Here is a 12538-nt window from a genome sequence, read left to right as displayed (position 1 = left end):
AAAGGGGCGTAGAAATTCCCCACCTCTACATGTCTCCAAATATATATTATTATTGTGTTTTCATTCCTTTTTAGTTTCACGTATAGTTTTACTGCATGATGCTCTGTAAAGCAATAATATAGTGGCATGTCGGTCCATATTATGTTCGTTTCACACTGCGAATCCTAGAATAGGATTCGTGTATTGACTGCTAATATTTAATTGAAAATTGATTCTCTTTATTTTTATTCTTAAGTAATATTGTTGGGTGTAATTTTTATTATGGAATACATGTTTTTGTATGTTTTTTCTCAATCCTATTTAAAGAATGTATAGCGAAAAATTATACTCAATAAAATTGAGAAGAAGATTTATTTTTGTTTCATTTTATTTTCAAAACCCCATTATTGCGGATTGGGGGAAAAAGCTGTGTTGTGTTTGTGTAGTTACTAGTTAGTACTTAGTACTGTATGATTATTGCATGGTTCTCCTTTGTTTATTACTCGATGTTCTTTGTTTTTCTTTCCATTCATATTTGGGGCCAATAACAAATGCTTCTACCAATAATGTATGCATTTCAGTTCAAAGAGTGTTCACTGTTCACATAGACCATTCCTCTAATTAGAAGAGGAAATTTGATGGTGCACACTTTTGTGGGGTTATCGTTCTACACGCACCATATGTTTGTATTCGTATCAACTGATGATTTTCATTTATTTATTTATTTTTGATTGTTCATAATATCACGTTCAACCCAATCCAACCCATTAAAGATTAATTTATTATATATCTAAACTTCAATTAAGAATCTGTTATTAATATATTGCTATTACATACAAAAATAGAATTTATAAATATTCTAATATATATTTAATTAAATAAATGATTTGATCATTTCACCAACTCAAGTTTAAGATGTTTAGGATTATTTATGAGGCAAGTTTTTCACTAATTTCAGAAAAAAAAAGTATTAGCACATACTTCAATCTTAAAATATTGTATTTCAACGATTTACTTTTAAAATGATAAAATGTGTAGCGAAAAGACTAAAAAAATTTTAACTTGTAATATTTTGGTCCTTCCAACTGAAAGGGTTTTAGTTTATTATTTACAAATATATTTATATATAAATATATTTATAGTTTAATTTATTTTTAATATGTATTTATATTTTAATATATATTATATATTAATTATTAATAACTAATTTTAATATACATATAGCATGATTGATTATTTAATTTGAATACACTCGCAAACGTACCGTGTAAAATAGTTTGATAATATGAAAAATAAAAATAATTAATTTTTAAACTCATCACTTAGAAAATCATTCGAACAATTAATCTAATTATATCACACAAAGGAAGGCTGTAGAATTGGGTCAGCCCAATAGAACAGAGCACTAGTGATGAGGGCTAAAAATTCAAAGAGATGTCTTGGATTTTTATTAACCAAGTTCTTTAACTATCCATCGACAAGTGGGGGAAAAAAAACTATCCCCCAACAAAAATTCAAACATTTTATAATTGTTATTTGTTAATATAGTTGTTCAATACAATTGTTAATAGAGGAGAGGAAAAAGTGAGAGAGAAGTAACAGAGCGCGTTATTAAAAAAAAAAAAGTAATTATTCATTCTTTTAATTTTTAAATAAAAAATACATTTTTTAAAATTCTCAAAAAATAAGATATATTTAATTTTTGACGCCGCCAATTAATTCATATTAACAATTGATGGGAATAATGGAGCTGTTGTCATTTTCATCTCACTTAAGGCTTGACTATTTCTTCTTATTTGAGATGTTAATTAGTATTAGTGGTAGGTATTTTTATAGGCAAAGATGATGAAGTGTGTGTGGTAGGTGCAACACCTTAATTTCATTGTTTTCTATTTATGTGGAGCATGTGCAATATAAAATTGGTTTGGAATGAAGATCACAACATGACTCTGACTCATGGTTTTGCATGAAATTTTTATATGTAAATCACGAGGTAATTAAGCAATTAACTAACTAAAGGTTATACTAAGGATAATTCAAAGAGGAGTGTTAGGGAGTAGTAATTTTTATGATTTGTAGTCATTAAATAATTATTAATGATATTTTTAATGGTGTAATTTCATCCAATAATATAGGATTATTCACTTTTTTTATGCTGGCCAAAATTCAATAAAATTGTTGTCCTACACTTTTCCTAATTCCAAAACGGTGAGGTAACAATAATTTGAAATTTTGAGTGTTATTATATTAAATTGCAATATGTTTTGATTAGGTTGAAATTTTGTTTCGAACTTTGTGCATTACTCCTCTGTCTCCTTATAAAGTTAGTAATATTTAGAGAAAAAAGTATAGGTAAACAATGAAAATACTAAATAATGTGAACAATAGATATATCAAATTGGGTGGTTATTGATGTTGTTAAAAAAAGTCATTGATTCATAACCCTATTTAAAGAGATTAGAAATTTGATCAAATTCATAAAGAACCTTTGAGATGCTGAATGTTTATTGAGCTAGCTTTAGGACAATATTCATTGGAATATAAGTACGTCACACACATTTCATCCATTGAAACACTATTTAATTTGATTTGATATCACGCACATAACCAATAGGTTTGCTTAATTAACTAGTATTTAGAAAACTTTGAACGCTCCATGTTCATAATTTGATATGACTTACTATCTGAGTTACAGAGATGTAAGTGCCAAGTAGAGCAATAATTGACCCTGTAAACAAAATTCCTATAATGATAACCAATTCTATTCCAAACTTTTGAGCTGCTTTGTTCATCTTTAAGTAGCACAAGCATGGCAGAATCCATGAACACGTGACACTCAAAAATGCGCCGATAAATGCCATAACATAGCCGAAAAAGGGAACAAATAATGCCACAAGCAAAGTGCTTAGCACAATAGTGGTTCTGATGAGGATGGCAATAGGTCTACCCTTGTACAAAAATAATGTTTCTTCAACAGCATTGGCTATTGGGGTGATTATAACAGCATACTTAGAGAAAGGGTTGATTAATGTTGTGTAAATTGCTATCTTGGTGCTTATTTTCTTTGTTGGAAGATTTAAGGTCACCTGCGAATTCACATGTTCTCCAAACATCTTATACCCTATGGTAGCCATGGACCCATAGGTTATAGTGCTTGTGATGAAGCATATTATCAAAACCTGCATATAGCAAATAATGAGTAACATTTTTTTCTTTAAACTATAATTGTGTAAAGTATTTAGTACCTTGTAAAATTGAGTTCTATCTTTCATGGAATTACGCAATGTAGGAAAGACTGCATGTCCACAATAACAGAACGCAAAGAGACTCACAGAAGAAGGCAACCTTTTCCAATGAATCATGTCTCCTTTTTGATGAAATCCAACTCCATCAACTTCACCAACACACACAACACAAACAATCAAAATAAGAGAAGCCACAACCCCACCAATAGAAATGTAGGCCAGAACTCCCAAACTTTTCAACCATGTTGTGGGTAGTATTGCGAGCGCAGTTAGCAACACAAAACCGGCTTTGCCTCCAATTCTAAGGCTACCAATCTTGAAATCCATGTTTGGAAACAGCTTTTCAAGATTGTCACCTTCTAGTATGAGAAACTCTACCGCAACTAAATAGAGCTCTAAGTACATGAAGATGGCTACCATGGTTCTTCCTTTGTAACCGAAAGCAACCTCGCCTATGTCAGGGTAGGATTTGATTAATGGATGTGCGTCCATGCACCTTTGAAGAAGCAATCCTGTGTACCAACACACAGTAGCAACAATGAGGAGCAAAATTAAACTCATCCACCCTCCTTGAGACACTGCATATGGCATTGAGAGTATCCCAACACCTAAAGAAAAGGAAAATGAATGATTAGAATAATTAATATGATTGGCACAAAGATGATTTGATACCATAGACTACCTGACAAGGCATTAAGTCCATTGAAACATGTTTTGAAGAAGGATGTTCCTCCTCTAAGGGATTCTCCTGAATTTTGGCTCTCCATGATAACAGTAATAGTCTTCTAATTGGAGTTGTTGTCAAAAATGAATCACCATGGACCTGAGGATAGTGAGAATGATGAGTAGATAAGCATCATGATCAATAATAATAAAGAGTGGTTACATAATAACTTACGTTCCTCTTTAGGAGGCCAGCAATGGCTCCACACTCAAGTCCACCCACATGTCATGATCCATCACTTTATAGTCAAATGAGCCAATTAGTGTGTGCTTGTAATATGAAAAAAAAAATACTTACCATATTTGGATATATTTTGAAAAAAAAAAAATACTAGGGAAATGTTTTCTCCTCGAACAGGTCTAATTATTGGTTTTTAACTTATAATAAGATCTATTTCATTATTTGGAAATGCTTGAGACCTACATTTTTAATGGGAAAAAAAAGAGAAGTTGGTTAATATTGGTTTAAAATATAAGAAAAAAATATTGGTCACCTAATTTTTTTTGTTATTTATTTTTTTTATATTATAACAAAATTAAACAAATAAATTATTAAGGATAATAATTGATACTTATGAAGGTGGTGACATGTTCTCCCATTGCTAAAAATATAGAGTTGTTATATAACTTAAATATTTTTATGTATCTAATGAAATTTAAAACATATTTAAGCATAAATAATTGATCATGCATTAATCTTCAATTAATCAATAAATAACATCCCAAATAGCACACCCCTGATTATTGGTATTTTGAAAATTATTCTATTCAAATAATTCGTACAATGATATTTAAAATAACTGTTTTACTAGAATACCAACTCAACCAATAAAATAACAAATAAGTAAAGATTATTACAAGAAGAAAAAATTAAAGAAAATATTAAATAATTATTGACTAAAAAATTAATTCGCAATCTTTATTCCAATTAAAATTAAATAAACTCACTACTTTTTTTGCTAGAGTTCTTCTTTAAGGCTTAAGATTATGCAAGATCCTTAAAACATTCTACACTTACTAATTTAGCTTCTAATAATATGTATGTTAACTTCACTTACACGTGAGTCATGACATACATAACATTGTTCAAGTGTTGATGGGTGGTGATGAGGATCATGATGAAAATTGTATTAGCATCCAAGAAAGAGAGAAAGAAAGCTTGCTGTTCAAGCAAGAATGTTGAGAACAAATTAAAGAGAACGGAGAAAGAGAGAGAGAGACAAAGGCTTTGAGAAACTGAATTGTATTGATAAGAGATGAATGAATGGAATGTTAATACAATGGAAGTACTATATTTATAGCCAGAGTTAGTTACTGATATTTAACTCTTGTAACTAACTTCCAATGAAGTCTCACAAATTGTATGTCACTATTAAGTATTAGCAGAAATGATGAAATAAGAATTAGAATATATAAAAAATTTCTTTCAAAATGATGAATGAAATAAAAATAAAAAAAAAAGATACAGTTTGATGCCTTGAAATTTTGAAAGAACTTAACTCTTCTTGAGGAATTATGTTTTAGAAAAAAAATTGTTAGGAGAATAACTGATTTCTCATAAATTAATAACTATTATGATTTGAATTTCATTATTTAATTATCTCAGTTGACTATTTTCACATATAGTTTTCTGTTCTTAATTTGTCTATAAATAGAACACCTCTAGTTGTATTTGGTTAACAAGATTAAGAGAAATAATTCACACGCTCATAGTTCCCTTTGATAAAACTTAAAAGGAGGAGATTAAAGGACATGAAAATATATATTAAAGTTGTATTTTACATGATACAAGAGTTAAGCTATATATAGAGATTAGATATTACAAACTAACCTCATAAATACTAACCACTACTAACCTAATTTCTAACTACTAACCACTCTAATAATACTCTACTACCCTTCTTTCCTTGTTGCACAAACTTTAGTTCTCTGCTTTGCTGCTCTGCATATTTTTATAAAATAACAATGAATAGAATTTTAATTCATTCTTCTCTTTCTTTTTACCTAACGTAAATAGTAATAGTAATAGTAATATAATTTTTATATTCTTTTTCAATTGAGGATGATGAGACAGCAAATTCTATTTATGCATGCAACCTATCCTCAATCACTTGGTGGTGTCATAACGCAAACACTAAGATTTGCAATTTCAGGTTGATGAGAAGATTCTGGCGCCCCATTTTAACATTTACTTTTAGTGGTGTAATGTAGTACTTAGCTTTATAGTATTTAATAGTAATATTTATTAATCTAGGAGGGGTGATTGCTCCCCTTCAACTACACTAAGCTCTGCTCTTGGTTTAAAGGAATAATTAATTAATGAAATATATATGACATACGATTTAAATTTAAAACTAGAAACCAAATCTATTAATCTCTATGTATCTTATTTTAATGATATTTTATGCTACGTGCTCTAACTATCTTAACTTATTTAATTAAATTGTCTTTTTCCCCGCAAAGCACGACCTAACTCTAAGCTATACCAAACTTCTAATGATAATAATCAATCAATATCAAAATATAGGTAGTAGTGTAGAAATTCCCCACCTCTACATATCTCCAAATATATGCATAATTACTGTCTTTTTATTCCTTTTTAATTTCACATATACTTTTGCTGCATGATGTTCTGTAAAGCAACAATAATGCATTAATAATCTTTATGAAGATAAGATAATACATAGACAGGCTTTAAAAAAAAAAAAAAAGAATGAACTTATGAAAAAGACAAGTCTTCTTTGATTAAATATATGTATTTTCCTTAAGTTGAACGAGCTAGACACGCGTTGTTTTGTTTTAGAGAAAGTAATAGTATATTTTCTTTAGCACTAAAAGTGGCACTTAAGGTTAATTAAAATAGTTTGATATACTTATTTATTTATTTATTTTTCTTTGTTAAAGTTTAAGATTTGAATTCTTTATGGTAAGAGAAAAGCTATAATAATATTGTGATAAACTCAAATTAGATTAATTAAATTCAAAGAATTAAGTACCGCAGTGGTTTAGCTGTTTAGGGCCTAAAAAAGAGAAAATGATGATGAAAATGATTAAATGATAATTAAAATTATAGTGAACGAGATTTATTTTTAATATGATTCCATGTATGTGTGTATATTTTCACAGCATGACAAGTTCATAGGTGCCAGAAATTGTCACATTAATACAATAAAAATATTAGAATTGAAGATTTATAATTTAGTATATTTGTAGATAAAAATAATAGTGTACTCTATTTATAACGACATATTATTTCTATATCCCTAAAATTTTTATTATATATTATGCAATAAAAATTATTATGAGATAAATATACAGTACCTGAGATGGTTCTCAACATTTTGATGTTTGCAAGAAAAACTCATCACCTTCCCGAAAATACTAGCTACTTATTATTATGATGTCACAATACAGATAATAGAATAAGAGAAAGGTCATAAAGGAAAAGGCTAGCTACTTATGACGTCATAATACCTATACAATCCAAACTCAATCAATCATTCATGCATGGGGAATAATAATATATCTCCTTAAGATACACAAAAGGAAAAGGTCTATTTGGATTATTTCTAATTACGGATCATTTTATTTCTTGCACGGGGATTCATCAAACCCCATGAATGATAGACATACTTTGAAGTATGTATATATATTGGGTCCTATATAATGATGTCACGAATCTCACCCTTGTTTATTGCTTGCGATTATGTATGTATATTGTACTTAATTATCATGGAAGAATTGGCCAATTATACAGTACAATGTAAGGTAAAGATATTCCCTTTGAATGAATAAGGTATTAACATCTGGATAGTTATTTTTGTGGAAGTTGCAAGCTTGTCAGTGGATGTCAGAACTTGTCGAATGTGGCTTTAGGTGTAGTCATGTAGGTGTATTTTTGTGAGCCGATCCAATACAAACAGGATAGTTAGGTGGTGGGCTGTGTTTTGATGTATGGCTTGTTTTTTTTAATAATAAACTAGTTATATAAGTGTGGGCTTATTAATGGATTGGTCAACCAAAATTTTTGGCATCTATTTTAAATCTACCAATATATATTTAAGTATTTATGCGTGAATTAAATGTGAAAATCATTAAGATTAAAGGCTTAGTTTTTTCTCTCAAATAATTAATATATTTTATATTATTATTTTTACTACTATAATAAATTTAACAATAATATAAAATATATATTACCATTCATGTAATAAATTTTAATTATTTTTAATGTTCTCATTAATCATGAAGTATATACAAATTTTGAATTAAATATTTTTTTAATAATTTAAAATAATGAAAATAAATAAAAACTATTACAATAATAATTATATATTTTATATTATTATTTCTTGTTTTAAATAATAAAATAATTACTATTTTGTATAAAAAATAATTATTAAAAAATATTTTAATCAAATGGAATAAAGTGTATGTTATTTAACTCTAGCATAAAAAAGGAGTGAACATTTTAGAAATGGCCTAAATTAAATCACACATGTATATTTGTTTTTACTAAAGATAGGGAGATTTGAACCCGCGACCTCTAGGTAAATATGAGGAGACTATGCCATTTGAGCTATCACTCTAGAATTTTAAGAGAAAAACGAAAAAGCTACGATGCCCCAGTTTTGGAGTTTAGTCATTTGCTTTGTTAGGGTTTGGTAGGAAATCCTAATTTGTGTGATACATTCATCGAGTCTGTTTGGACTCTAATGCAACTCTGGGGATTACCAGAGCAATGCAAAATCAAGGGACTAGGTAGGAGAGTCGGAGAGGCGATGGGAACGGACCTGGAGGCTAGTTTGTTTAATTTCAAAGGAAAGGAAGAGAGGCTGCTAAAAGTTAAAGTACTGTTGGACATATCAAAGCTCCTGCGTAGAACTCTAAAAATTACAGGGAGAAATCAGAAGGTTATTGAGGTTCCGCCAAAGTACGAAAGGATTAGTAATATCTGCCATTACTGTGGCTTCCTTGGACATGAAAACAAAGTATGCAAACAATACTTAAAAGATTTTGCGACTGGAAAGACAACAGAGGAGAAATGGGGGGCAATGGTTACAGACAGAGTGGGTTGGGAGAAAAATCGAAGAGCAGAAGCAGGATTAATAACCTAACAGATTTTTAACATCAGAGAAAAGAAAGACAGTAAGTAAGAAGGCAACTCCAATTAACTTAATCCGGGTCTTTGCAAGTTCGTCGGTGGATGAGAGCAATACACAAAAGCCAGAAGAAGAGAAGGAAATTCAAAACAACCAGAAAGGACACACTAACAAAGTGGATTTGGCTTTTATATCTAGGTTTTGTCTGTTTCTTGAACCTTGTTTTGAAACAAATTTAAAAAGTTATATTCAAAATACTTTTTATTTTTATGCATAATTATAATAGATAAAAAAATATCTTCAATCTTATATTAAATATCTTTAATTATCTATAATTTTATTGTTTTTTAAAAAGTATATATTTCATATTATTTATTCTGACTCTATGTATATTTTATTTTATCAAATAATAATAATAATAATAATAATAATAATAATAAACAGATAGTAATAATGTTAAGAAACAAATAATAATAAGACAAAAAAATTATATTTTTAAAAAAGCATAAATGAAAGATTAATAAAACTATTTTAAAAAATAGCACAATTAAGTTTCTATGTCGTCTCATTAATCTTATATAACTATTAGGATTATGTCTATGAGTATCTTAATGTAGTAGATTTAAAAGCATAGACATAAATAAAAATAATAAACAAATATCTAATAATTAAATTTTGGCCACATATTTTATTTTATATGAATATAGAATAAATATGAATAACAAAATCTAATTTTAATCTGATGAAGTGATGATTAGTATAATAAAAAGTTATTAAAATTTGTAATACTACAACCAGCTAAAGTATTAAATGCTAACTTTATAATCTTAGAAAATAATTGCGAAAATTATTCTCTTAGAAGCTTACGAAAAAAAATCATTGCAAGTTATATATAAATTTTGGATATTAATTTTTTTATCCTTGTGTTTCAATCTTTAAATTTTTTTACAATTTAAATTAAATGTTATATAAATTTCGCTATTTTAAAATAAATTTAAAATAAATTTTTTAAATTATTTCGATTTCTTGAAATTAAAATAAATTATTCCAAACCAGATAAATATTAAAGAAATTAAAAGGCATTAAAAAAAATTGGCATGAAAGCAGCAGTAAATTTCCATTTGAGGCTCCATTGTTAATGCTGACATGGGCTGCTCTTCTTACCTTTGCCGACGACACAACCTAGCAGCCACAACTTCCGACCACGCCTAAAGCGGAGGCTTCTACGCCCGGACACACTCAGAGAAATTATAGCAATTCGACACTTAGTCCTTTTTTTATTTATTTTTGTGCACGCAGCTTGACTTGGCAGAGCTTGTCCCAACTATTACTAGTGATACTTGTGATGGAGTCACATGTGAGATAGTAAAGTCTTGTAACTAAGCCTTCTTATATAAGAAATACACGGTTTTATATATTTTAATATTATCAAAAAATTATTCACCATTTAAATAACCATATTAAGTTGAAATTTGTAATCAATAATTTTTATTTTGATATTTTCTCTGTTCACAACTGATTTAATATATAATAATTAATAATTTTTTAATGTATATATTTTGAGTCTATTGAATAATTGTTTTGTAATAAATCAATAATCAATCTATTTAGGACAAATCACAAAAACAAACCAAAAGAAGAAGTAAATTATATTATTCTACCAAAATAAAAAATAATACCTAGATCTCCCAAAATCACTATCTTATATAATTCGAATGAGTCAAATTTAAATTAGAAAAATTAATAGTAATTTGAATTAAACCAATTCGATTTAGTTGAGTTGTTAGTAATTTGAATTAAGCCAATTCGAATTATACATGCCTGCCGTCATAGTATTCGAATTATGCATGGATGTAACTTATGGTAGTTTGAATGGAAGAGATTCGAATTATGGAAGCATGTAGCGAAGCAGAGAGATTCGAATTATGCATGAGTATGTGCAAAGGTGGCTGTTTCGTATTATCAAACCTCCACGTATATAAATAATTATAAATTTTAAGATTTAGAATTTAGTTTTTAGTATTTAAAATTAGTGAACTATTTGCCAAAAATATTAGAAAAAAATGCTACATAATATAAAAAATAGAAAATTTCACTCTCCTCTCTTACGAGATGCTAAAATGACATTCCCCTCCTTTCTATTTTATAAATGTACATTTTCCTCTCTTCTAACTTTTAAAAAATCTCCTCTTTAATCCATTTTAAATTTTTTGTGCTAATTAATATTAATATTATCCATTTTTTAAGAACAAATAAATTATTTTTTGAAAAACTACCAATTAGCAAAAAATTTATTTTTTATCATTAAATTTTTCTTACCAAAATATCCTTTAATAACTTATTTTTTTATTGATTAAATTATTTTTTATTGATTAAATTGTATTTTCACTAAAATACTTTTAAAAAAATTAATAATTAAATTATTTTTTTCTAAGATACCTACCCTTCAATAATTTTTTAATTATTAAATTGTGATTTTACCAAAATTTTTGTTAACATTAATTTTATATTTCACTATTAACTTTTCNTTGAAGGGTAATTTAAAAAAATATAATTATTAATTTTTTTTAAAAATATATTTTAATCAATAAAAGAATAATTTATTAAAGGGTATTTTGATAAGCAAAATTTAATGATAAAAAATATTTTTTTTGCTAATAGGTATTTTTTTTAAAAATAATTTATTTTTTCTTAAATAATGGATAAAGTTAACATTAGTTAACACAAAAAGTTTAAATTGGATTAAAGAGGAGGTTTTTCAAAAGTTAAAAGGGAGGGAAATGTACATTATAAAATAGAGGGGGAGTGTCATTTTAGCATCTCGCAGGAGAAGAGAGTGAAATTTTCTCTATAAAAAAATATACTACAAAAAGTATAAAAAAGATTATAAATATCAATTGAACGTGAATTTCATAGCATAAATTTAATCCATACAATTATTTTGATATACCAACAATTATATCTATACGAAGCCAATACTAAATCGAATTCAATTAGTTCGATAAACCTTCTTGTTTTGTTTTTGTTTTTGTTTTTTAGAATATAAAATGAAATTGTCTAATGCGTAATCAATCTTGTATATTGAAGATAGAAAAGTTAAGTTTTATTTTTTTATTTAAGAATTAATTGATCAAATTTAAAAGAAGATGATCAATTCAACCTCTTATTTTCTATGTCTTAAACAATTTTTATAATTGAAAAGAGATAATTAAATTAAAATAAAAGAAATATTTTAATAAATATTCTTAATTATTACTGTATAAAAAAATTAAATAATCTTTTAATTTTTAAATATTACATTTAGTGTAGACTATAGACATTTATTGAATCATTTTTAAAATTTTTCATTTGAACTCCACTTTATTATACTAACACAGTAAAACTTTTATTTTATAGTTATATTATATAATGTTAAATGTCCTAGACAATGACAAGATCCAAAAATCTTATAAAAAGGGGCCAGAAATAAAAAATTAAAAATATCATATTAAA

The 12538-nt window shown here is 27.2% G+C and overlaps 1 protein-coding gene across 3 annotated transcripts; it reads right to left on the bottom strand.

Annotated features, from left to right (window-relative positions):
• Positions 1–2494: 2494 nt before the first annotated feature.
• On the bottom strand, positions 2495–5103 carry LOC107481215 (amino acid transporter AVT1I-like). Of its 3 annotated transcripts, XM_016101435.3 has the most exons (5): positions 5006–5103; positions 4123–4186; positions 3907–4047; positions 3225–3832; positions 2495–3158 (listed from the first exon to the last, which is right to left on the bottom strand). In XM_016101435.3, the coding sequence occupies exons 3-5, from the start codon at positions 3989–3991 to the stop codon at positions 2640–2642; spliced, it is 1212 nt and encodes a 403-aa protein (XP_015956921.1). In that variant the 5' UTR covers positions 3992–4047; positions 4123–4186; positions 5006–5103; the 3' UTR covers positions 2495–2639. The 3 variants fall into 3 exon arrangements, with proteins under 3 accessions (XP_015956921.1, XP_015956922.1, XP_052114283.1); XM_016101436.3 differs by lacking the exon at positions 4123–4186 and having other exon boundaries at positions 5006–5097; XM_052258323.1 differs by lacking the exon at positions 5006–5103 and having other exon boundaries at positions 4123–4806.
• Between the last annotated feature and the right edge of the window lie 7435 nt (positions 5104–12538).

This window comes from Arachis duranensis, chromosome 3, assembly GCF_000817695.3.
Source record: "Arachis duranensis cultivar V14167 chromosome 3, aradu.V14167.gnm2.J7QH, whole genome shotgun sequence".
Taxonomy (NCBI): Eukaryota; Viridiplantae; Streptophyta; class Magnoliopsida; order Fabales; family Fabaceae; genus Arachis; species Arachis duranensis.
The sequence above is the reverse complement of the archived record's forward strand: the minus strand, read 5'-3'. Positions and strand labels throughout refer to the sequence as shown.